The sequence below is a fragment of the Rattus norvegicus genome, chromosome 13 (genome assembly GCF_021556685.1).
Source record: "Rattus norvegicus strain SHRSP/BbbUtx chromosome 13, alternate assembly SHRSP_T2T, whole genome shotgun sequence".
Lineage (NCBI taxonomy): Eukaryota > Metazoa > Chordata > Mammalia > Rodentia > Muridae > Rattus > Rattus norvegicus.
Window position 1 is genome coordinate 107,004,250 of NC_141546.1, and position 23,219 is coordinate 107,027,468.

General features: G+C 41.3%; 1 protein-coding gene across 9 annotated transcripts in view; it reads right to left on the minus strand.

The window, feature by feature from the left end:
• Nucleotides 1-2,511: 2,511 nt before the first annotated feature.
• The window catches only part of Syt14 (synaptotagmin 14), a 152,269-nt gene continuing 131,561 nt past the window's right edge, over nucleotides 2,512-23,219 (minus strand). For 5 of the 9 annotated variants that reach the window (NM_001430827.1, NM_001430825.1, NM_001430823.1 and 2 more), the window contains 3 exons: nucleotides 13,011-13,200; nucleotides 9,892-9,948; nucleotides 2,512-8,654 (listed from right to left, as the gene is read on the minus strand). In NM_001430827.1, the coding sequence (NP_001417756.1) occupies nucleotides 8,341-8,654; nucleotides 9,892-9,948; nucleotides 13,011-13,200 (561 nt within the window). In that variant the 3' untranslated portion in view covers nucleotides 2,512-8,340. The remainder of the gene's footprint in view (nucleotides 8,655-9,891; nucleotides 9,949-13,010; nucleotides 13,201-23,219) is intronic. The other 4 variants (NM_001430828.1, NM_001430826.1, NM_001430824.1 and 1 more) reach the window with 1 other exon arrangement.

Here is a 23,219-nt window from a genome sequence, read left to right on the forward strand (position 1 = left end):
AGAGATAAGCAGACTGGTTCTAAATTTTATACAGAAAAGGCAAAACCCACCAATAACAGAGATGACAATACTGAAGGACAAAGAATTCTGACAGGACAGAACAATAGCTTCAAAAAGCCTCCCTGTGAAGACAGCACAGTCAGGGAGGACAGGTAGCCAGATATAAAACTAGCAGAGAGCACAGAAAGACACACAAATGAAAGTAGGTATTTGGAGGAGAAATGCTTTCCCCAACAGATGGCACCAGAAAAAAACTGCACACCTACCTTAAAAAAAGAAAAGAAAAGAAAAGAAAAATCAGACAGTCAAGCCTTTTATCTTCCCAAGACTTTTACTCCAAATGGATGATAGACATAAAAAGCAGAAATATAAGAAAATCTGACTGTGGTTTGGTTATGAATTTTAAGATACAACATCAAAAGTGCAACTCATGAAAGAACAAGAGGGATACAGTGAACTTTATTAAAGTTACTACTTCTGCTCAGTGAAAGTCATTGTTCAGGACATGCGGCTATACCACCACCCAAGAGAAAAGTCCTTTCAGAATATTTGGTAAAGGACCTGAAAAAGCACACAGAGAACTGCATCACAGTACCACAGACACACACATACAGACACACACATACAGATACACACACAGACACAGGCACACACAGGCAGGTGCACACACAGACACAGGCACACACAGGCAGGTGCACACACAGACACAGGCACACACACACACACACACACACACACACACACACACACACACACACACACACACCTATGTGTACCACTGGCAGGGAACTGTCAATAGGTGAGAGGTCTACTACTCACCTATAGCAATGGCTAACATTGAGAAGAGTGACAAAATTCAATGGCTTGCAGAGGTGCAGAGTAGCAAGAATTTTATGTATTTCACATAAAATGGCTACAGACACAGAGGACTTCAGAGATTCTTCCATTCTATGATAAAAACACTCAACTGTCTTTCTTAAACACCCAGCCTACTGAATTGGTTCATGACTGTTATTTGCCCCCCTTTGTCTGGCATTTAAGGACTTCACCTGTAGTGATCTGTACTTTTATAATTCATTATCATGCAATAGCCAAACAAATATTTCACATTTTTACTAGGGTCTTATAATTTTAAATTGACAGTGATTTCATTTTCAAATAAAAACATTATAAAATATCCGGATACTTTTGGGAATGAAGAGTTGACTTAAATATCGTTTGGCACACTGAAGATCAAAGGAGTTACAAGCAACTTGCAACTACAATGTGACCCTCAGAATAACATGTTATGATGATAAAATGAATCTTTTAATAGTAGAAAATGATAACTTACCGACTTTCTAGCAAGACTCCAGAAGTGCCAATTTTCTGCTGGGATTTCACCTTTTATCTATTGTAATTCTCTGAAAACAGGAAGTCATGACTCACATGCAAAATTTCTACCAAGTACCAAATAAATGACAAATCATCCCTAATTGAGCATTGCTTAGAATTCTGAAACCTTAAACAAACAAACAAACAAACAAACAAAGAAAACAGGGATAAGTAAGCAAATCTCTGGGGTGGGAGAATTAACCAGTGAACATGAGAAAAAGATACAAATTACTTTTCTGTGGCTAGAGGTCCCATTATGGATACATTTATTTTGAGCAAAAAAACTTGTTTTCATTGTGTTTAGTAGCAACAACTCCTTATTAAAAAAACAAAACAACAAACAAACAGACCAAAAGAAAGACAGAAAACTAGACCAAGTGGGTGCTGGAGCTCCACTGTGTCAAAAGCCAAAGGAAAAAAGCAAAGTGAAAACAAAGGCCAGTCAGTGGATGAAACTCAAGGTTCAAAGTTCAGACATAAGGTAAAGCAGCTTGTTGAGCTTCTGTCAGACTAAAGCACCGGATGCAGTGCGTTTGTTAAACTGGTTGTTATCCTGCTGGAAACAAACAGACAAGGTAACATAACATGAATGAACCTAAATTCGAGATTTTTGGTAGACAATAGACTTTATACTATTGTCTTTAGGAAAAGGCTTGTTAAACTGGGATTCAAAGGGAATAAGGACAGGCTCACAGCCAAGAAAAGAGAAAGTTAGGCAATGGGACCCATGCCACATTTCTGCTAAGGGCTTGGCCTGTTAAAGCAACTTATTCCATTCTTGATTTATATGAACTTTTCAAGGAGTCACTAAAAAATGTTTGTCTGGAGTCTTTTTTTTTTCCTTTTGAGGTCAGATCTGACAAGTGATAAAGAAAACATGATCCAGATATTTTGATAGCACGTGTGACTCTTTTCAGACCGGACCCTGGGAATAAACAGACCCCCTTGATTATTTCTGTATGTATGTGACATTAGCCCATTGTATATAACAGTCATGGTAACACTTTTTTGCCAGTGAGAATCAGGGATGAGTTTTCTGAATCATCACCAAACAAGCTGGATTTTTAACTACTCCATGGGAGTGCTAAAGCGGAAACACGTTTTTCTTGTTTTACATAAATATGAAGAAACATAACCTTTAATGCACACAAAAATTTATTCTCTGTAAAATTGGACTGCCATTAAAATCTCCTTGGACTGGTGTAGTTTTAACATTTTTACACACAGGTCAGCAATTTTTTTTTTAATGTAATACAATTATACAAAAGGAAAAAGGCACCGCGATAGTCGGTGTAGAGTACAAAAGAAGGTGTGAGAGTTTAAAGGCAACGGACGCGCAGCGCGACTCCGACTCCGACGACACAAAGGGGGTTCAGCCGCTCACTCTACAAAATGATGGCTCACACACTCATCGGCTTCTGTTTGACCAAGTGCATATAAATATGTGATGACAACACAGCACGCTGATGACCACATGGACATACTATGCACATGGAAATACTGTGCACACGAGCAAAGTCCACTCATGGGTGAAAGTCACTGGCAAACAGGTCAGACACAGTTGAGACCAAAGGAAACACCAACAGGCAGCATGTATCTTCAGGGTGAGACAGTTCTGCTCACAGAGCAGTTAAACATCACCATTCGGCTACACCTATTATTAGAAAAATAAGTAAGAAAGCTCCGTAGAAACTAGACTATTAAGGAAGCTTCTTGCCTCAAAAACTCAAAGAAAGGAAGAGGAGGGGGAGGGAGGAAGAGGAGGGATACTGAATAAAAAGATCCACTGATTGAGGTTGTCTATAAAAAGTACGTTATTTTTGAGAAGCAATGCCCCAGAGTAGTAATGAACCTCTTGGGTTTTAGAAAAAGACTAGGTCACAACACTTACCAGACTTTAACAGTTCGCAGCTCCAGCACTGAGAAACAGAATTCAGGTACAAGTCTAGCCAAGTTGCTGGGACATGGCCACCACTGCCAGCTCGGGCAAAGGATGTCCTATTCTTATCAGCTCTAAAGTTCCTCAGAATTGCTATATTGTTTTCGCCAAAAAGTTATAGTAGTAAAACTATGTATAAACATAATAAATTAATTTTTAAAATATGCTACTACTACAGTTTTTCTCTTGGTAAACTCAAATTATTTGGAAGTGTCACCATACATTTCTAGCTGTGCTTGAAATAGTCGCTTGACACTTGAGTACAGTGCCGGTACACTTGTCAGCTGTTCTCGATTTCCCCAGCAAACAAATGTTGGTGCATTCCAGGACATATTAACGTCCTCAGTATTTATCCAACAAACCTGCCAGAACGCCATCCTCACCCTTAAAAAGGCCTTCCCCTAACTTTATGACATCAACTCCGTTGTTGGTGTAAAGCAAGGTGAGAGCGATCAGAAGGAGAGAAGCTGACCCTTCATTCGCAGGAAACCTTACCACCCCTGCATCAGGACTTAACCTATGGGCATGGAAACTGCTGCCAACAACTGCAGATAAGGAACAAAATTGTATACCAGTACTGCCCAGCGAGGGCTTCCTGGGGAACGCATTGAGATCTATACTTTCAGGCTTTCCTCTACAGCAAATGAAACAGGATCTCTGGTTAGAACCTGGAGAAGATTCTTAGATACATCACAGCTTGGGAGCCGCTGTCTGTGTTTAATGAGGGGGGAGTTTGATGGGAGTCGAACCGATATTTTTTTTCTCATCTTCTAATAGAACTCGCTGTGTACGTTCCTACTCAACCCCAATGCCCTGCACATGCCCCTCTCTACGTCTTACAGTAAAAGACACCACCTGATGCTGTCTTAATTAAAACACGAGATGAGGGGAGACTCCATCCAATCAGTAGTCTGCAGCAGCACACGGCACCCAGCGGGGTCCTCAGATACATACACGTAAGGAGGAAAGGAAACACGCTCAGTGACCAGGTTCCCAGGAGACATTCACAACGGTAGTGTTGATTCTACCATAAGACTTCATTCACCATCATTTGCTGTGTGTCTCCTATTAGCCAAAGGGCTCGTAAAGACTCTAGGACATAGCGATCGCTAACGATGAAAGGGAAGAGGGTGGGTGAGAATCTTGTCTCATATTAACAAACTGTAACAAAAGGAATATAAACAAACTTGGGTGAGTGTGCACAGGAAGGCAACAGTCTCTCCTCTGACCCTGGACACAAGCATGGGTTAGCAGATGCTCCACCATTTCGCAGCGTAGAAAGGTGTATAAAGGCAATGGAGAACCTTGGTCAAGAACAAATGAATTCAAATATCTTCAGACTACAAGTACAGTGTAGACACAACAAACGAAACCCAAGTCCTTAAATAAAAACCACTCACAAATTATGATACCCAAGTATGGTTTGTGTCCTGAGAAGGCAAGCCCCCTGCTCCCCACCCCCCAAGCTTTATTCTCTTGGGCCTCTCTGCCATTCAGATAGACTGGGTAGGGCTTGCCCAATAGGATGCTGCTCCTTTCACCATAACTAATTGGGCTAAGACACAATGCGCATGAGTGGGTTTGGAGCAAACCCAGTTCTACTGGGTTTAAAAGAGGGGCAGCCTTAGGGGGTCAGCTCAGCTTCTCCATGCATCAACTTCTTCATGAATAAAACACTGATGATGTTACCTGCCTCCTAATATTTTGTGAGTCAAATAAAACAATACGCTATTGTGTTAGTTCTTTTCTGAGTCATAGCTGTAACCAGCATCAGTACTCTCACTGTGGAGGGCGCAGGTATGGTTTTAAGTTGCTTTACTGCGTGCCTCATCTTGTTTCAGTATCATTGGCTGGCCACAATGATACTGATGGCCGAGTTCAAGGGACAGATGAAGAGGAAGAATCTTGGATTAAAAAGAAAGTAAGGAAAAGAAACCTGTGAAGGACAACTAGCAATGTGAATTTTTCTGTGAATTCTTCAGTCTTTGGAGGTAAATGGTAGCTTTATGCAAATGAACTTTGTGTTATTTCTCTTAACATCTGAACAAGGATTGAAAAAAAAAGGTTGGTGACTACTGGCCTTACACCACTTCAAACAGCTCACCTATTTCTTAGTTCCCTTGTAAAGCTGTGACATCATTTGTGTTCCTCATTGCCAAGAACAGTCTAGGTTCTGTCTCTGTTTCCCCATTGATGCAATCACACTCCCAGGCACTGGCTATGCTCCCAGTTTGTAGAAGCAGCAGCATTATAGAAGACAGAGAAGGGTTTTGCACAGATCAGATCAGAGCCCCTGCCAGGGCCCAACTTTACGGCAACAGCACAGGCATCCAGGCAGCTGAATTATTTTCTGTTGCTTAAAGCATGGCCTAACAAACTACTTTTCAGTGAGCACACTACAGATAACTCCCCAATGTGCAGTGAGATGATATGCAATTGTATTTTAAATAAAAGGTGTCTGGTATCCAGGCACCGAGAGTGCAGAAGCTTCTGAAAGTTTGGACGGTACTGCACTTCTGGACAGTAATTAACAGCCACATCAGGGCTTTGTATGCAGCAGAATGGCAGCATTTAGCTACAAACCTAGTGTCACATTTGGAAATTACACAGGAAAGGAAAAAAGCAGTCCACCATCTGGAGAACTGCCTTTCTATTCAGTTATGTGAAAAGGCAGGGCACACTCGCCTTTACATGTGCACAGCACTATGTGTGTAGTTGTGTGCACATAGATAATTTATAGTCATTGAGGACTTGGCAAGTGGGATGGAGGGAGGGGCTGTTCTTAATGTTAAAGAAGACTGAAATCAATTTCCAGGCCATACATGGAGTGATACTTACACCATGCCAGATACCCCTGAGGATCTTTGCGAGTATGCAGTTCTGGGCTCAGTCTCCAGGAAGGAGGTTTAACAAATAACAGATTTTCCTCTCAAAACAGTGAAAGCACCAGGCTGGTCTTATAATGTCCAATTGAGCTTTGTTACAAAAAAGACCAGAGACTTTATTAGGAAGACAGCAGTTGTTAGCCATGCGGGCGGCTGTTTCAAAGCCAGCAAAAGCTCACTGGAGCATGCGTGTGCCCAATTTTCAGTGTAACCTATATCCTGTTCACATTTTGCCTCATTCTGTTCTTCAGTAACACTTAAAAAAGCCCAACTATTTTGCTTCTTGCTCATGTTTTAATTTCTAGGCCGATTCACTTTATAACAAAGCAATTCTGGGAAGTTCACTAATAGAAGAATAGAAGAATGCTTTTTTTTTTAAAAGTAACTTTGTAACATAATATTTTAGTGGTACAGTTCTCACTCTGTAGCCCCAGGAAGGCCTGGAACTATGTAGACCAGGCCAGCCTCAAGCTCACAGCACTCTTCCTGCCTCAGCCTCCCGAGTGCTAGGATTACAGGAATGAGCCACCATGCTGGGCCCTGAGACTTCCATTTTAAAACTAACTGTGCATCTATTTGCATTTTCTTTTCCTCAAAATGCTGAGTTTGAAAGTATAAAGTTGTCTTCTTTTAAGCTAAAAATGTAGAAGTTCATGGTCTTTTGGGTTTTTTTAAGGCCTTTCAGTGCTGTCACGTTTCAGTATGTCAGTGCATGGCTCTGCTAGTATGGTACTGATGAGTTCTAGTTCACTGTAACAGTCCGAAGTGCTCAGCTGGGATTGGAACCGTGATACAGCTTTCACTAATTGGTAAATAGTATGCTTTTGTCTAGTTTAACTAGACACGAGAAAGAGCAAAGAGAAAATATTTTCATGTATACAAAGCAGACTCTAATAAAGTAATGCATAAATTTTGTTAAGAAGAAAAATTTAAAAAGAAAATAGCTTGCACTATTTCCAGTTGGCCTGTAGTTTCTAAATATGAAAACAAGACAGGAAAATGCTTGCAGAATGGAGGCCAGCATAGTGGATGGCCTTACTTTCTGCAGAATAGGGCAAGGCCATGGGACTGCCAAGGAGCTTCTCACCTATGAGTGCTAAAGGCCAAACTTGCAACTACGGCTTCCCAGCTGTGTAAGCAAGGCCAACTTGCATGGAAGGCACAGGGTGACATCATGCTGAAGACATCACAAAACACAGCACAAGTCACTAGAGCACAAGGGATCTCAGAATGATTTTAACTGGGATCAAACTGAGAACCACAAAGAAATGGGAGTGAGTGAGGAAGGACTCCAGGAGTTTTCTGTTTTGAATGCTACCTGTTTTACTCCTGTTGGAGACTAGACACTCGGAACAGATAGTCAAAATTCCTTTTAACTAGAGTTGTCTTCCAATTTCAACAGCTAGTTACTGTGTCTGTTGCATCCCACAGCTATAAAGACTGACCACTGAAAGCAGTTCGAAATGACAGCTCTGCTCTGTCATTTCCTACACATAGTAGTACACAAAGGGCTTGAACACAAAGTTATGAAGCTCTGCAGTGCAGCCATAAAGGTTTGCAAGGGACCATAGGGGATGGTCTCTTTGGATCAAGAAAAAAAAAAAAGAAGGTAAAGAAATAAACTTCATACAAACCAACCTTAAATCATCCTTCAGGGAGTTTTGCACTTGGGTTAGTACTATAGAGAAAGGCTGAGGCACAGAGAGAACATATCTGAAATGAAACTATCATTAGTGTGAATGAACCTTCACCTTGAGACATGACTGTGCTCACTGAGATCCACCCAAGGACTGACCATCGGAATGCCTATGGGTGGTGATATGCAGTGCTGCAATGGAAACTCTGGTTAAAGTCACAACCTCCACAGAATTCCTAGTTCTTTCACTAAGAAAATCAAGTTCAAATAAAAAGTATGCAATTCAATTTCTGGAGGGCTGCTGAACAGTAAGGACACAAGTCTCTTGGTTTCTCACGTGAGCTTGCTCTACCAGAGACAAAGCTTCCTTCCCCTCAGCTCAGCACTGGACAGTCTTTCTTTGATGTGAAGCATTATGGTAGGGTGTTGAAGAGGACTCTCCAGGGAACGGCTCCTCTGAGGGTGATCGGGAAACCACGGCAGTGCTGGGCTGACAGCCATCTTCCTCAGGACTCGAGCAGTGCGTGCCACCTGCACACTTGCTGTCCTTTGGACTCCTTCATTGCACTCCAGTGTCTGAGCTCCTCCTCCCCAGAGCTGTTCAGACCTAAGGAAATCCAGCCTATCATCTCTTTCCTTTTCATGCTGCGCTTGTTATACACAGACAGTATCAGAGTCACGTCAGAAAGCTGAAACAAGGCCACTTGAAAAACAAAAGTTTCCTTGTACACCGGATTTGGCTGCCCTCTGCGGGTGGATGTCTTGCATTTGGACATCTCTTGGCCCATGGAGTTCAGCAGTGTTAACTTAACATATGTATCTGAAGGAAGAAAACCAATACACCACAAATATCATTTGAAACAAACTGACAATTTTCTTACGATAAATGCTAAAATCAGGTAGTTACACTTTGTAAGGATATGGTGTATACCATGTTTGATGGAAAGTCAACTAACTCGATTTTGATGTCAATGCTTACTAAATACATAACAAGTACAGAGAATGCTAGCTAAGTAGGCTGAAAATACTTGGGTAGTAGTAATGGCTTAGCCTCACTATTTTTCTAGGAATGGAATTTAAAGGTATACCTCATAATCCTTCCTTCCCCTCCCACCCCTCACTATCCTCCCACCCCTCCCCTGCCCATCACCACCCTATTCACTCCACTAAGCGGGACATCATAGCATTAATAGACACTTAGCAAGCTCAATTAGCCACAACACTACAGCATTCCACTGTGTTCTCAGAGAGTAGGAATAAACAAACAAACAGAAATGAAGGCAGATGGCGAGGAGGGAAGGAGGGAGACAAGAATGCAAAGGTGACATTGAAACAGCTTAAGATGAAATGTCAGAAAAATCTCTGCATGGATGTGGTTTTTAAATATATATTGAAACATTTAAAGGTCCCAATGAAGCCAAATGCCTTAAGGGGTCAACATTTAGCAAACCAAGTAAAACTTTCTTCTGGTTTCATGCAAGAGTATATTTAATGTGCTTTTGGGGAGGGTAGGTTAAATACTATTGGGTTTCTTTCAGGCATAATTTAATGTAAAATTTTAAGAATGATATTTTAATTATACTCATCAATTATAAAAACATTGATATGATGTTAAGTGTACAAAGTGAAATGTAGCACTTCAAGGCCTTTTTATATGGGACATATATCCTCACTTTAATAGACTTTCCAAGTCTGTTAGATTCATGCAAATGATCTCAGCATGTTGATCCATCATGTGTACTTCATATCAAAATTTCAATTAATTTCAAAGATAATTGCAATGGTCTCATGAAATATGTATTTCTATGATAAATCAAAATACAAAGAAATAAAAAGTAACTTTTATTTTAAAAAGTTTTGCTTATTTGTTAATATTCTGAATACCATCATCCATAATCAGAGATAAAGTCTAAGTTAGTTTTATTTAAAATACCACAGATAAAAATGTGCATTGTTTTGGAAACCAACATGGTGGACAGTCTCACTGCTGGCAAGTTTTAGGGCATTTTGTTTTTGCATGAAAAGACAACATCCAATTAGCCTCTACAGGAACTCACCTCGGATTATATAAACCTGTCCACCTATCAAGTGTTTTAGACAACAGAACAGTCCATCTGACAACAGGGGGTGGAAAGCAGTAAAAGAAATAATGACCAGATGTCAATCGTTGGGTGAAAGAGGGTCAAAGGTCAGAATTAAAGAGGAAACACTGTGCACTTGAGTGGAAAACATAAAACTTTAGCATTTTAATCCAGGTAGAGGGTTGAACAAAGGGCTGTTTTGTAAATTTCATGGAATGAAAAAATTTACCATCATTGTGTAATCTTAAACAAAAATTACACCGTTTTAAGAGGGGTATATATTTATAATGGTGTCTTCTTCGTCTAAGGCACATTGAACATATAGAATCATGCAAATTATCAGGCTATAAAAGATAAAATACAATCATTATAGGATCACTATTATTGTGCTACATTTTAATTTGACCCATGCAATATTTAGAATTTGAAATATCCTGGTTACTTCCAATATAGTCAAGAATTCGGTTGTATAAAATGAAACAACTATCAGAATACTTGCTTTTGAGGATTGCTCCTATTTCTTGGGGAGAATTTGAGGTTATCTGGTTTACAACAGTTCACAGCTTAGACCCTAAGTATCAGTGAAGGGCTATAATTTTCAATTTAGGACATGATGGTACAATTTTCCTAAAGTTCACTTTGCAAATCTTACATATCATTTATAAATGCTTTACCCTTATTTCATTATTTTAAAAGTTGGTTTTATTTACATACTAGTGACTTCCTAGCTAACACCACTGATCAAGCAGAGGTTGAAGATCTAATTCTAGTTTTCCCCAAAGGACAGAGTCCATGCTGTAGGTACCCATCAATCCTCACATGTTTACCATGTAACCTTGCCCTCTGCCCATTTTCACTATGACTCTTTGTTCTCTCTTGCATATCACTGTATCATTTCACTTTGCTACTTTTTGATACATGTCCAATCAAATACTTGTCAAAAATTATTGAGCTGCCAGCTAAAGTCAGCCAATACTTCTACTGTGACTCCAATCTCTGCTCCATCTCTAGCTGGTGCCCAGTGTGACCCAAGCTCTGCTCTGTCTCCTGCTGCAGTGTGACCCCAAGCTCTGCTCTGTCTCCTGCTGCAGTGTGACCCCATGCTCTGTTTTGTCTCCTGCTGCAGTGTGACCCCAAGCTCTGCTCTGTCTCCTGCTGCAGTGTGACCCCATGCTCTGCTCTGTCTCCTGCTGCAGTGTGACCCCAAGCTCTGCTCTGTCTCCTCCTGCAGTGTGACCCAAGCTCTGTTTTGTCTCCTGCTGCAGTGTGACCCCAAGCTCTGCTTTGTCTCCTGCTGCAGTGTGACCCCAAGCTCTGCTCTGTCTCCTGCTGCAGTGTGACCCCAAGCATGGCTCTGTCTCCTGCTGCAGTGTGACCCCAAGCATGGCTCTGTCTCCTACTGCAGTGCCACACTGTCTTTGCATCTGTGACTTGTGGTCAAGTGCGCACGCCTGGGTTGTCATGGCCTCATGAGCTCATCTGTCTTCACCTGCAAATCTTTCTCAGGTTCTCTCCCAGCCCTCCATGGAGAGATACTCAGATGTGTTTGGATGAAGGCAATCGAGTCAGACTCTCCAGCCTGTTCTTCTCAGAATGTTCTTTCGTACCCTCAGAAATTGGATGGCACTGGTTCTACGTTTCTGTGTCTTTGCCAGGTCTGCTTCTCACAATTGCCCTGGAAGACCTTAACTCTACCAATTAAGAAACAGACCATGGGGTCAGGCCACTTATCTATGGGGATTTTTTTTAAAACAATCTCATTGTTTTATGTGTATGGGTGTTTTGCCTAATGTAGTGTGTATCTGGTGCCTGCGGAGGCCATAAAAAAAGTTGGATTCCCTGGATCTAGAGTTCTAGATGGTTATGAGCTACCGTTTGGGATTCTGGGAATTGAACCTGAGTTCTCAGGAATAACAGCGAGGGTTCTTAACTGCTGAGCACCTCTCCAGTCTTGCCTTTCAAACTGACTTCTCCATTTAGGGATAGTCACAGTCTATGATGTATAAAGCAAGTTTCCCAACATTTCTTGCTACAAACCTAGTATCTTTTTATGATGTTTCACCTGCATTGATAATGAATTTTTTTGTCATTTAAAAGTTAACATAAAGGATAGAAAACGCTCCTCCCTGTGCATGGTACTCTGAGTAACAGTGTATTAAGAAAGTCTCTGGGAAATCTGTAACAAATTTAAGCTATTGGGTATTTACAATCTCCTTTCACAGCCTTTGTCCAGGGCACGGGCACGTTTAGTTTACAGAGATACAGAGAAGCTGCTCTGTTCCCCATTTAGGTCTGGCTCATAGCCATCCACAATTCTGGATTGGGTAGGGACATTCCTCTGCACTCCCCAAGCTTGCTCTCATCCTCACTACACAGAGATAGTGGAGGAGAGAGACAGACAAATGGGCTCAGTCCCCACCCCACCCCCAGCCATCGAGGGCAAACACTGTCCTGATTTTGTTTGTACTGGGAGGGAGGGAAAAGGCTTGCTAGCTTGTGGAGTGATGTTTTTCATTTGCTTGTTTTTGTTTTCTGTGTAGGGTAGTAAGTTTTTCCTCTTTATGGTGCTGGTGATAAAACTCAGGGACTATACATACGAAGTACATGCTGTACCCCTCAATTGCATCTGTAGCCCCTATAATTTCAAAGGAGAACAAAATGTGAGAAAATACTTTCTTCATGAGGTGTTAAGGATAAAAGAAGAGAAATACAGAAGTAGTTACATTAGTTCAGAGTATTGCACGCAGACAGAAAACAAAACATTAATCTTTAGTTAACAAAAGCTATGTATTTTTCTGTTAATATTGTGAATAGTAGTTACTTTTTAAAACCCTGTAACTTCTTCTGGCATTAAAAGATAATGGCTATGATAGGGATAATTTATTTGGCAGACACTATGAAAAATTAAAATTCCTGTCACCATACAATTAATATTTTGGGTTTCACATTTTCTTCTTCCCAAATGACTGGAAATAGAAAACATGAGAAAGATTGGCTGATGATTCAGTGTTTCATTGTGGTTGGTTAAGACTAAAATGATGCGAGTCCCCTAAGTGCAGAAAACATTAAGATAAAAATAACTCTTTTTCACTCACTGGGTGGTCTGTTTGCTGCCAGGTTTTTGAAGTGGCTGCCTTTGATCACTTCTGCTGATAGTCTTCCAGTGGTGGCGTTGTAAAGGAGCCCAATGAGGATTTCTGGAACAGAGCCATGTTCTAGAGACTGACAGGAGGATGTACTGTCACCACAGGATACCTCAGACAAGCTCACCTGAGAGTCACAACCCTGTAGAGCAAGTATGAAATGGATATAGTATTTTACAAAACATGGATTATAAAATGTACGGTTGGCTGGGTGAGGTGGAGCACACCTTTATTACCAGCACTCAGGTAGCAGAGGCAGGTAGACCTCTCTGGTCCACACAATAAGCTGCAGGACAGTCAGAGCTACAGAGGCTCTGCCTCAGACATTATCGCATCCAAGTACTACAACAAACAAAGCAGTAAAATGGCAATGCTGTGTGTATTGAAATTACGTCATGAGAAAAACAAGGGTAGAGGTGCACAACACACTTCCACTCAATTACAAATAGTCTGTAGACATTTCAGTCAAGTATTGGATGAATTTCCATATTCCTGCATATTTGTAGACAAATCAAAGATATTTCTTTTTAAAGTCTATTTATTTCTCTCTCTCTCTCTCTCTCTCTCTCTCTCTCTCTCTCTCTCTCTCGTGTGTATGCCCACACACAAATACATATGGCCAGTGTACGTAAGTTAAAGGACAGCCAGCAGGGCTGGTTTCTCCCTTCAACATGTGGGTCCCAGGGACTGAACGCTGAACTTAAATCATCAGCGTTGGCAGCAAGTGTCTTTACCCACGGAACTATCCTAATGGCTCAACTCAATCAATTTCCTCAACTTACACATGGAAATGAGGTATGTTCTAAAGCTAAAGGACTATTTTCTAACGAGTTATCAATCTTGAAACATGGACGTGAATTTATTTACATTAAGCATCACAACTATAATCTTAAAGACAAAGATTGGCACGTGTTGATGAATAAACAAAACTACTGCCATTTTATGGCGACAACTAGGACAGAGAGGCAGAAACGCAAACAAATTGTAGATTTTCTAGGCATACAATAACCAAAGGAAAACTGTTGTGGCTGTGTTTCCTTGGAGACAAGACTATCATGGGAGGTAAAGAAGTACACTCAACAATGATGGCATATTCAGCTTCTAGGAAACCTAAAAATCCCAGACTCATATGCACCTTAGAATTTTGGGCTAACGACACAGAAAACAAAGAACCCATAACTTTTAGGAGAAACAGATGTTTGCCACTGGCACAGCAGCACTTTTCCCTCAGGGACTGTGTGGATAAGCAGGAGGGAATGTGGGAGACTTACACGTCATAGAGGTGAGATCAAACTGTGAACACAGCACAGCCAACCAGCAGTGGAGCAGAGGCCTTCCTTACAGTAACGAACAAGTAACAGCCAAGTTCAGAAGAGAAAAATTCCATAGTGTGGATCAAATAGAAATACAAACTAGAGAAGAACAAAAGACCTATAATATGTTTGAATATGTTCTAAGTGATTCTTGAGAAACTAAATAGTAGTGAGAGTACAAATATAAACTAAAATGGAAGAGACTAACGAAAACAGATAAATTTCTGGAAAGTCTAATAAGAGCAGAGACAGCACGCTGCATGTTCTATAGATCATGAATACAAAAGAGGGCAGCACAAACAACTCTCAACAAATCTGAAATTTGGGTGAAATGGACACAGTGTTAGAGAATGACAGCTAATGGAAAAGTCACTAGAAGAAACAATAGCCCAACCATCTTACTTAAGATTGAACTTGCAATTAAATTAAAAAAAAAAAAAAGACAAAACCAAGACGTTTTAGCTGGGATACCTTCCCTTGTGAATTTTAACTGGTGATAATCCTCTTCCCCAAACACTTTCAGAGAGTAAAGAGGAAACAGTTCTTAACTCCACCTGTGTTAAGACTCTAACGAACCCTTAGAATTAAAGCGTAGGAAAGACATAAAAAGGACATGAATCACAGGAGTCACTCAGTCATCAATCTAGATTTACAGTTGCTAAAGAAACTGTTAGCAAATCAAATCAACATACAACATACCACACTTTACAAAAATATCTGCACAGGGTGAGTGTGTGTGGAGGGGGAAGCAAGATGGAGCTAGAGCACACACAAGGCACTAGGTTCAGTCTCTAGCACCAAACTAACCATAACTAACCATAAACTAGGTGTGGTGGCACATATCTGTAATCTCAGCACTCATGCTGGTAGAGGCAGGAAGATGAGAAAAAGTCAAGGTCACTCTTGTTTACACAGTGAGCAAGGCCATCCTGGCATTTGTGAGACCTGATCTCAAAAAATTTCATAATTTGTTTCCCCTTTGAAACTGTTAACCATTCCTAATTTTCTGTCACCACTCACTATGTTAGGAATCACAGCCAGCGGAGGTCCTAGCCATAATAAACAGCAACAAAGTAAATTAAAGCAATCTTAAGAGGAGTGGGTAAGCCTGTCCAATATACAAATGTACAAAGGAAATCAGAACAAATTCACAGAAGAACTGCACAAAAGGCAAAATCTGAAAAAAAATTGCAAATAGATCAGCCACACACCTGAAAACAAAATTTATAAAAAGAAGCGTTTATAGACATAAGCATGACAGCTCATGCATCTCAGCACGACAGAGAAGACTGAAGCAGGGGGACTTCAAGCTTCAGACTTGCTTGGTCTGCAGGGTGAGTTCTGCACTCGCCAAGACTACACCTTGAGATCTTGTAACAAACAAAAGAAAACAAGCAAAACCGTTAGCTACAGCCTAAAACACAAAGTATCCAGAATGAACATGATGAGTGGCAAGCTAGCCTACGAGGCTTCTAAAGGAAACTTGAGCATTGGCAAGCAAATGAGAAGTGCTCTACCAGAGCAGCTCACTGAACACGTTAGAGGGTTGTTTGGCAACGTTCTCCCGCAACATCTAATAGATTAAATGTAACTCCAATAAAAATCTCAAAGGTTTCTTTGCATTTTCCTAGCCGCCTGTTAGAATAAAATGTGAACCTACAGCTGCCTGTCAGCCTGGCCACACTATCACCAGAAATGCTCTTGAGGGGGACGAGATCTCTCTGGCCATGTTATTGCTGTAAGAATATCTATTGCTGAGCCCAACAGGGAGAGTGTTGAGATCCTCGATGATTACATTCTATCCAAGTCAGCCTTAGTGTAACATAGAATTACTTAGCTCATAGACAAGGTTGTCCTTCAAGGGTTCATTCTCCATTCCACATCAGAGAAGGTGGCGAACGCACGGTCTCCGTGTACGTGGAGAGCAGCACTGAGAGTGGAGGGAAGAGGGCAGACTGCACACTGCTGCTCCTCCTCTACTCTTCCTTTGGCAGTCTCTGCAGACTTTGTCATGAATTTAGAACAGGGCTTGCCCAGGTGCCAGTAACTTCAAGCTATTAGCCCAGAGCAAGATAAATTTTGAACCATAATTAAGCTGGTGTAAATGAGTGGGTACCACAGGTTCCCCAAAGTCAAACTTTCCCCATCTTGCATTAGACTTTATTTTTTTTTTTTGGTTCTTTTTTTTCGGAGCTGGGGACCGAACCCAGGGCCTTGCGCTTCCTAGGCAAGCGCTCTACCACTGAGCTAAATCCCCAACCCCTACAGTGCTAATCTTATCCAGAATCAATGCCCATTAATGGTGCCTTAATTAGTAGGTTTAAGTTAAGAAAACACATAGAACTACCATTTGATGAACAAGTTTCTACAGAGTAAGCATACCAGGCTTCCCATTGATTCTAAGTAGATCCTAACTTACTTGTAACTACATTCAAAATGTTAAACTTGAAACTGAACTGTATAATAATTGCTGCATATCTGAATAATCTGCTGAATGTAGCCTCACTGTGGCTGGAAGACAGAATTCAGATTCTAATTTTATTTATATATGAAAAAAGTTTTTCATTACACAGAAAAAGGGGGATGGGAGCATAGAGGGCACTGCCAAGTGAGACAAAGGTGTCACCTGTGACAACCAAAGGTGACTTCAGAAGAGACAGTGACCAGCCAGGCTGAATCTGTGAGGGACTCATAAACACATAGAGGAGCTTCAGCGTAGCGAGTAGAGCAGCTGCAGATAGTGTAAACCTGAGTGGGGCTGGAAGCCAGTGTGCCTAAAACTGGGTGGTGGTGGTGTAATTTGGGTTTGAAGTGACTGAATGCTTAGATTGAAGAAACTCACTCAGCCCGGCAGGGGAGCGTACTGGCTCAGGCAGAACATGTGTGTGCAGCGGAGTTTCAGGCAGTCACTGGTCCAGGCTTCAACCTACATCACAGGACCCAGCTTCCCTTCCTTTCTTCCTCAGGCTCACCTCCTACACTTGGTTTCATTTTCAGGCTCTCCCTATTGGTTGCCAGATGGTTTCTGGGAGTTATGGGTGTTGTGAGAAAGTGAATGGCTTCCAGAGGGCTTAAGACCCGCAAAACTGGATAGTCAGAGTCAGGAAGAATTTGGAAGAAAGTCTATGTTATGGGTTGAACACGGTCTCCACTCACAACTTATGCAGGAGTTTACACTTCAATGTTATAACTTAATAGTATAACCTGACTGTCTTGTTTAGAGGTGGTTACAGCAGGTCATTTGGGTGAAACTCTCAAGACTGAGTCCTATCGGTTTTGTAAGGAGAGGAAGAAAACACCCTCTACCTCTCAAAACACACAAACTTATACCATGACTTAATGCAGCCCACGGAGGCCCTCACAGAGCCTGACCCATGTGGATGGGTTTTTTTTTTCAGACTCCAAAACTATGAATTAAACACACCCCTTTTCTGTACTAATGTCTTGGGTGTTGTAGGATAGTAACAAAAACTGGACCAACGTAGTTGCAGGCCGGAACCTTAAATAAAATCTGTGTACTATGGACATAAGAGAAAGATATGGATGCTTGGCCACTAAAGCCTTCTCAACTGAGTCATGTGCCTCTGATGCCCAGTTACAATGACCTCTGTCAGGCTCCTTGCTGGGCTCAGTGTGTGTTATTAGCCTTACCACAGCCAAGCAAGAGGAAAATATGGAACAGAGCCTGGTCACCCCAGCTTCTCGGAGGCTAAAGCAGAAGGGTGGCAAGTTCAAGGTGTCTGTGTTAGAGAGTGAGGCCAATCCTTGCCTGGGTAGCTTAGACCCAATCCCAAATGGTGGCACATACTGTAATCTCAGCACTCTATCCTCATGAGTCCACCTTACAAGTGCTGAGATTACAAGTGTGTGCTGCACATCGGACTTTTCTTATCTTAATATAAATAAATTTAATAACAAACATATGGGTATAATATTGTTAGAAGTACACTGAACAAGATGAACAAGATGTTTTTATTTTTTATTGTAAATATTCTGAACTTCTGCTGTGTCTTTTTCTCTAACTCAGGGTTAACTCAAAAATGCTTACAATTTGCTTGTTAAGAAACATAGATCTGGGTAGGGAATGGCTGCTACCTCATTTCCTCTATTCTGCAATTGTATTTTAGCTTTACGATACAGAACTCAGTACACATGATCCATTCCCAGGTGGACTGCTCCTACTGTATGGGTATTCCTCTCCAAGTTGTATATGGTAACCTCTCTGTCTACTCTAGGTCTTATCTTTTCCCACATGACTTTGCTATAGAGTCCTTCCCCTAGTACTTTCCAGTGCTTGCCCGCCACAACCCACTGCAATAATGTTACATGTCCTCTCTCCCCTCCCTTGAGCTGCATTCCATGATGAATAAAATTCCTTTCTCATTAATGTGTACCCCAACCTAGAATATCTGGCAAATATGCTGTGCACTTTAGAGGTATTTGTTGAACAATTTTCTAATTTCATTACAATATGGTCAAAGGATGAAGTTTTTATGATAGTAGTTCATGATATTTGTGGAGAATTCCCTTGTGGTGTAGCATATGGTTGGCTTTTATGAATGTTTTCTGTGTATTTAAAGAAAGCACATATTTTAATATCATTGGACAGAGGTTGGACAAGTATACATCAATTTGAATCTATTCTGTTGCTGAAATCATCTGGGTCCTTCTTTGTGCTTTATTGCTTAACTTACCTCTGCTTCTATAGACTTTTCTATACATTTAACATATAGCATATGTCTCTTGACTCACCACAGCCTCTATTTCATATCTTCTTTTGAACTGAATATAAATGAATGCTCTGGTCATTATTTTAGTAAGTGTCTATGAGTAGAAGGTCTCCTGTCTGGTCTCCTGGTTGCCTGGAAATATCTGGAGTTTCCTCTCCTTGTTGATTGATGATTTAGATGGCATGAGAATGGAAGCTTCTAATCACTCTGTACCTCTGCATAGCCTCTACCTTCCCTGGAGCTGTTGAGAAGCCTGTGGGAGTAACTGCAGCTTCCTCCTTTATTCCCTGTGCTCAGTCAGTTTTGTTTCCCTTCTGTCTTTCAAGTTGTATTCTTTGACTGTAGTTTTCCTGGGTGTGTAACAATGTAACATTTCCATGTGGGGCCATGTTTTTTCTGCCTGATGTTCTGTCCATTTCCATGCCTTGTTTCTCATTCTGGAGTTCTTCTTGGAAAATACGCTCAGCATTTTCAAATTCCTTAAACCATAAAATGTACTTTTCACTTCATATGTGTGTGCACGTGTGTGTTTCTGTGTGCAAACCCTGCAGTATGTATATGGAAGTCAGAGTTCAACCCTGGTGCCCATTCTGACCATTTATTTTAAGACAGAGAAGTGTCCCATGCTATAAAAGGGAGCCCATGCCTGACATTGTCTACATGGCCAGGAACCAAAGTCTAGATAGCCCAGAGACTTTGGATAGAACCAAACAGGACAGAAAAAAGTCAAGGAAATTATTTCTAATAACATTGTTTCATCACTTAGACTGGATCCCAGTACAGCTGTCATCAGAAGGTCTTCATCCAGCAATTGATGGGAGAGGCAGAGACCCACAGTAAAACAGTAGGCAAAGCTCAGGGAATCCTGCTGAAAAGTGAAAGGAAGGATTGTAGGAACAAGAAGGGTCAAGGACACCACAAGAAAATCCACAGAATCAACTAAGCAGGGCTCAAAGGACTCAGAGTGAACTGACAATCAGGGAGCCCGAATAGGTCTGATTCCCTCTTCTGTTTATATATTATGGTTGTGTAGCTTGGTGTTCTCGTGGGACTCCTAACAGCTGGAGTAGGGGCTATCTCTGACTCTTGGGCCTGGTGTTGGGACCCTTGTCCTTCTATTGGCTTGCTTCGTCCAGCCTTAAGATGAAGGGATGTGTCTAGTCTCATTGCAACTTGATATGCCAAGTTTAGTTGATATCCCTGGGAGGCCTGTCCTTTTCTGAAGGGAAAGGAGTGGATCTAGGTAAGAGGGGAGATGGTAGGGAGGGACTGAGAGGAGAGGAGGAGAGGGAAACTCCAGTTGAGAATATATGGGAGAAAAGCAAAGAAGGCCGGGTGTGGTGGCACATGCCTTTAACCCCAGCACTTGGGAGGCAGAAGCAGGTGGATGTCTTGAGTTTGAGACAAGTCTGGTCTACAAAGAGAGTTCAGGACAGCCAGGGCTCTGTTACACAGAGAAATTCTGTCTTGAAAAACCAAAAGAAGGAGAAGGAAGAGGAAAAGGAGCAAGAGGCTGCTGCATACACCAGGCCATCTCCTATCTCTACTTCCCATATCACTGTTGGAGTGTTGGGGATCTGAACTCAGTCACGTTTGCACACTTACAGAGCAGTGCTTTATCCACTGAGCCATCTGACTGGGGGTTCTACTTGGTTACTGGGAAGTACTGAGTGTCAAAAGATGGGCTTACTATAAAGCTAGGGTCCTGGACTTGACTTCCTCATCCGTCATATTCCTGAAAAATGAAAAGCTTCCTTTCTTAGACTTGCAACACTGGCTGAGCTGCTAGTTTGTACAGTTCTGTCCTCCAGAAGTGACCTCTGGACACAATGGAGGGTGAGCTTATTCAAACTGGCCACTGGACCCACACAGCGGGGTACAATGGATTATTCCTATACAGGTTGTTCTTTTCAAAATTATTTTTTAAAAGATTTATTTATAATGTGTGTATGTGTCTATCTGTCTGTCTGTATATATGAACGTAAGTACTCTAACCTGAAACTATAGGTGGTTGTGAGCCACCTGACGTGGTTGCTAGAAACCAAACCTGGGTCCCTTGCAAGAGCAGTATGCACTGTTAGCTGCTACGTCATATCTCTGGCCTCCATGTTGGTGTATTTTAAATGCACGGAATGTTTCTATGAACAAATGTTTTAAATGAAATGATCTGAATCTGTGTTTTAAGCATATTTTTATTATTAGAAATATTATGTTTTACATGATGCTATTACTCATAACTGTACTTCCTGGACTCTACTGGATTTTGTTTTTAAAATATGACTTTAGTTATTTAAAACAGGATATACACACAATATGGGGCATGGGTGGATGAGGGGAGAAGCAGCACCGTGTCAGGTGAGGAAATGGGGGAGGCAGGTTTCTGAGCCTGCCTGCCACACACTGGGGCGCTAGTGAACAATTAGCATCTTCATGCGTCAGTTTGCCAGAGAGGGGTGGGGCAGCTGCCTTGCTCATTGCACTACTTGCCGACTTATTACAAAGCAGCAAAACTTTCGTTTGTATCACAGGTTCAATATGCTATCCTCTCCACCATGGGACAACCTTTTTCCTGCCATTTACCTAATTAAAAAATATTTGGAAACTGCAGAATAACGAGTTGAGGTTATCATTTGCAACCCACCGATGCAAATCAGGATTTCCTCTAAGATGCACTGTGAAAACCAAAGAAGTGGACAGAACTGAATATCAGTGGTGCAGTGACACTAAGGTGTGCTACTCACAGCTGTGCAATGGCAGGCTCCCAGGCATGGGGACATAGAATAAGGTTCAATTTCCTTATAGGTAAATGGAAGGCAGCCATCGTACTCTCTGAAAGATTTTCTTAATTTTTTTTTTGTTTAAAGCAAGCCCATTATTTTCAGTGTTTAATATAAGTACTTATATTTCTTTTAGTAAAAATCACTTTATCTGCTTTATATAGTTGTACTATAAATCGTATCTCATTTCACACAAAGGGATTCTATGCTTCAAAACGTCCCCTACTGCAGGATCTACATATCTTGTTTCTGAATGGTCAAATGACCAAAATCAAATATCCTAAGATCGTGCTGCCCCCTGTTGATCTAGTCTCCTTAAAGTACTTGAGTCTTCTGTGAAGAGAAAATTTTCGTTTCTTTGTATTATAACTAAGTAATCCCATAATAAAAAAAAAATGTAGATGGTAAAATACCGAATGCAGCTCTAGATAGAATATAGTATATTCCAGGATAGTAAATGCAAACTCCAGGATGGTGAGAACAAAGGAATTAACTGTCCTCTTCCACAGAAGCCTAACATGGCTGTTTAAAGTAATGCTGACACCTGCTGGAAAGCTGGACCACCCTCAGGCCCAACTCTACAGTGAGCAATGTGTGATTCTTCCACTGAATCGGCAGCACCTGGATCCTGAGCCTCCACATTAGAAGAACGCTCAGAAACGTTAAAGTAGTATTTTCCGTGCATTAGCTCTCTATCTTGGGCATCCTCTTTCAGTCTCATGCAACTGACCAAATAGAGGTGGAGAAATTTTCCTCTAGGAATCATTTTTAAAAATCAAACACAGTAGGTCGTGGTGGCACACGCCATTAATCCCAGCACTTGGGGGGCAGAGGCAGGCTCTCTGTGAGTTGGAGGCCAGTCTGGTCTACAAAGCAAGTTCAAGGATAGCCAATGAATGCTACACAGAGAACCCTAAGTAAAAAAAAAAGAAAAAAGAAAAAAAAAGCGAACATATTTATTTAATTTACTTTTCATTAGTTAAACCCACAAGGAGTACACTATCACACAGATTCTGTGTCCAACGGCATGTACAGAAACATTGCTTCAGAATTTGGTGTGAACTATTACAAGGCCCAGATCATTTCTCCAGAACCCTAGTGGTCACTGTGCTGCTGTTTTCTTTATCTGTATCAGCACATCTCTTTCTCATGTAGAACTGGGTTTCATCTCTAGCAGAAACTTTAAATTTTAAGAACAGCTGTGTGCTTTCTTTGGTTCCACTGCTGGGCACCACAGCCTTCTGGGTACGTACACCCTTTAGAAGTCCTGTTCTCAGCAGGCCTACACATGCTCCAAGATGGTGGATACAGTATAGAAACTATCTTAAAGCCAGGTGTAGT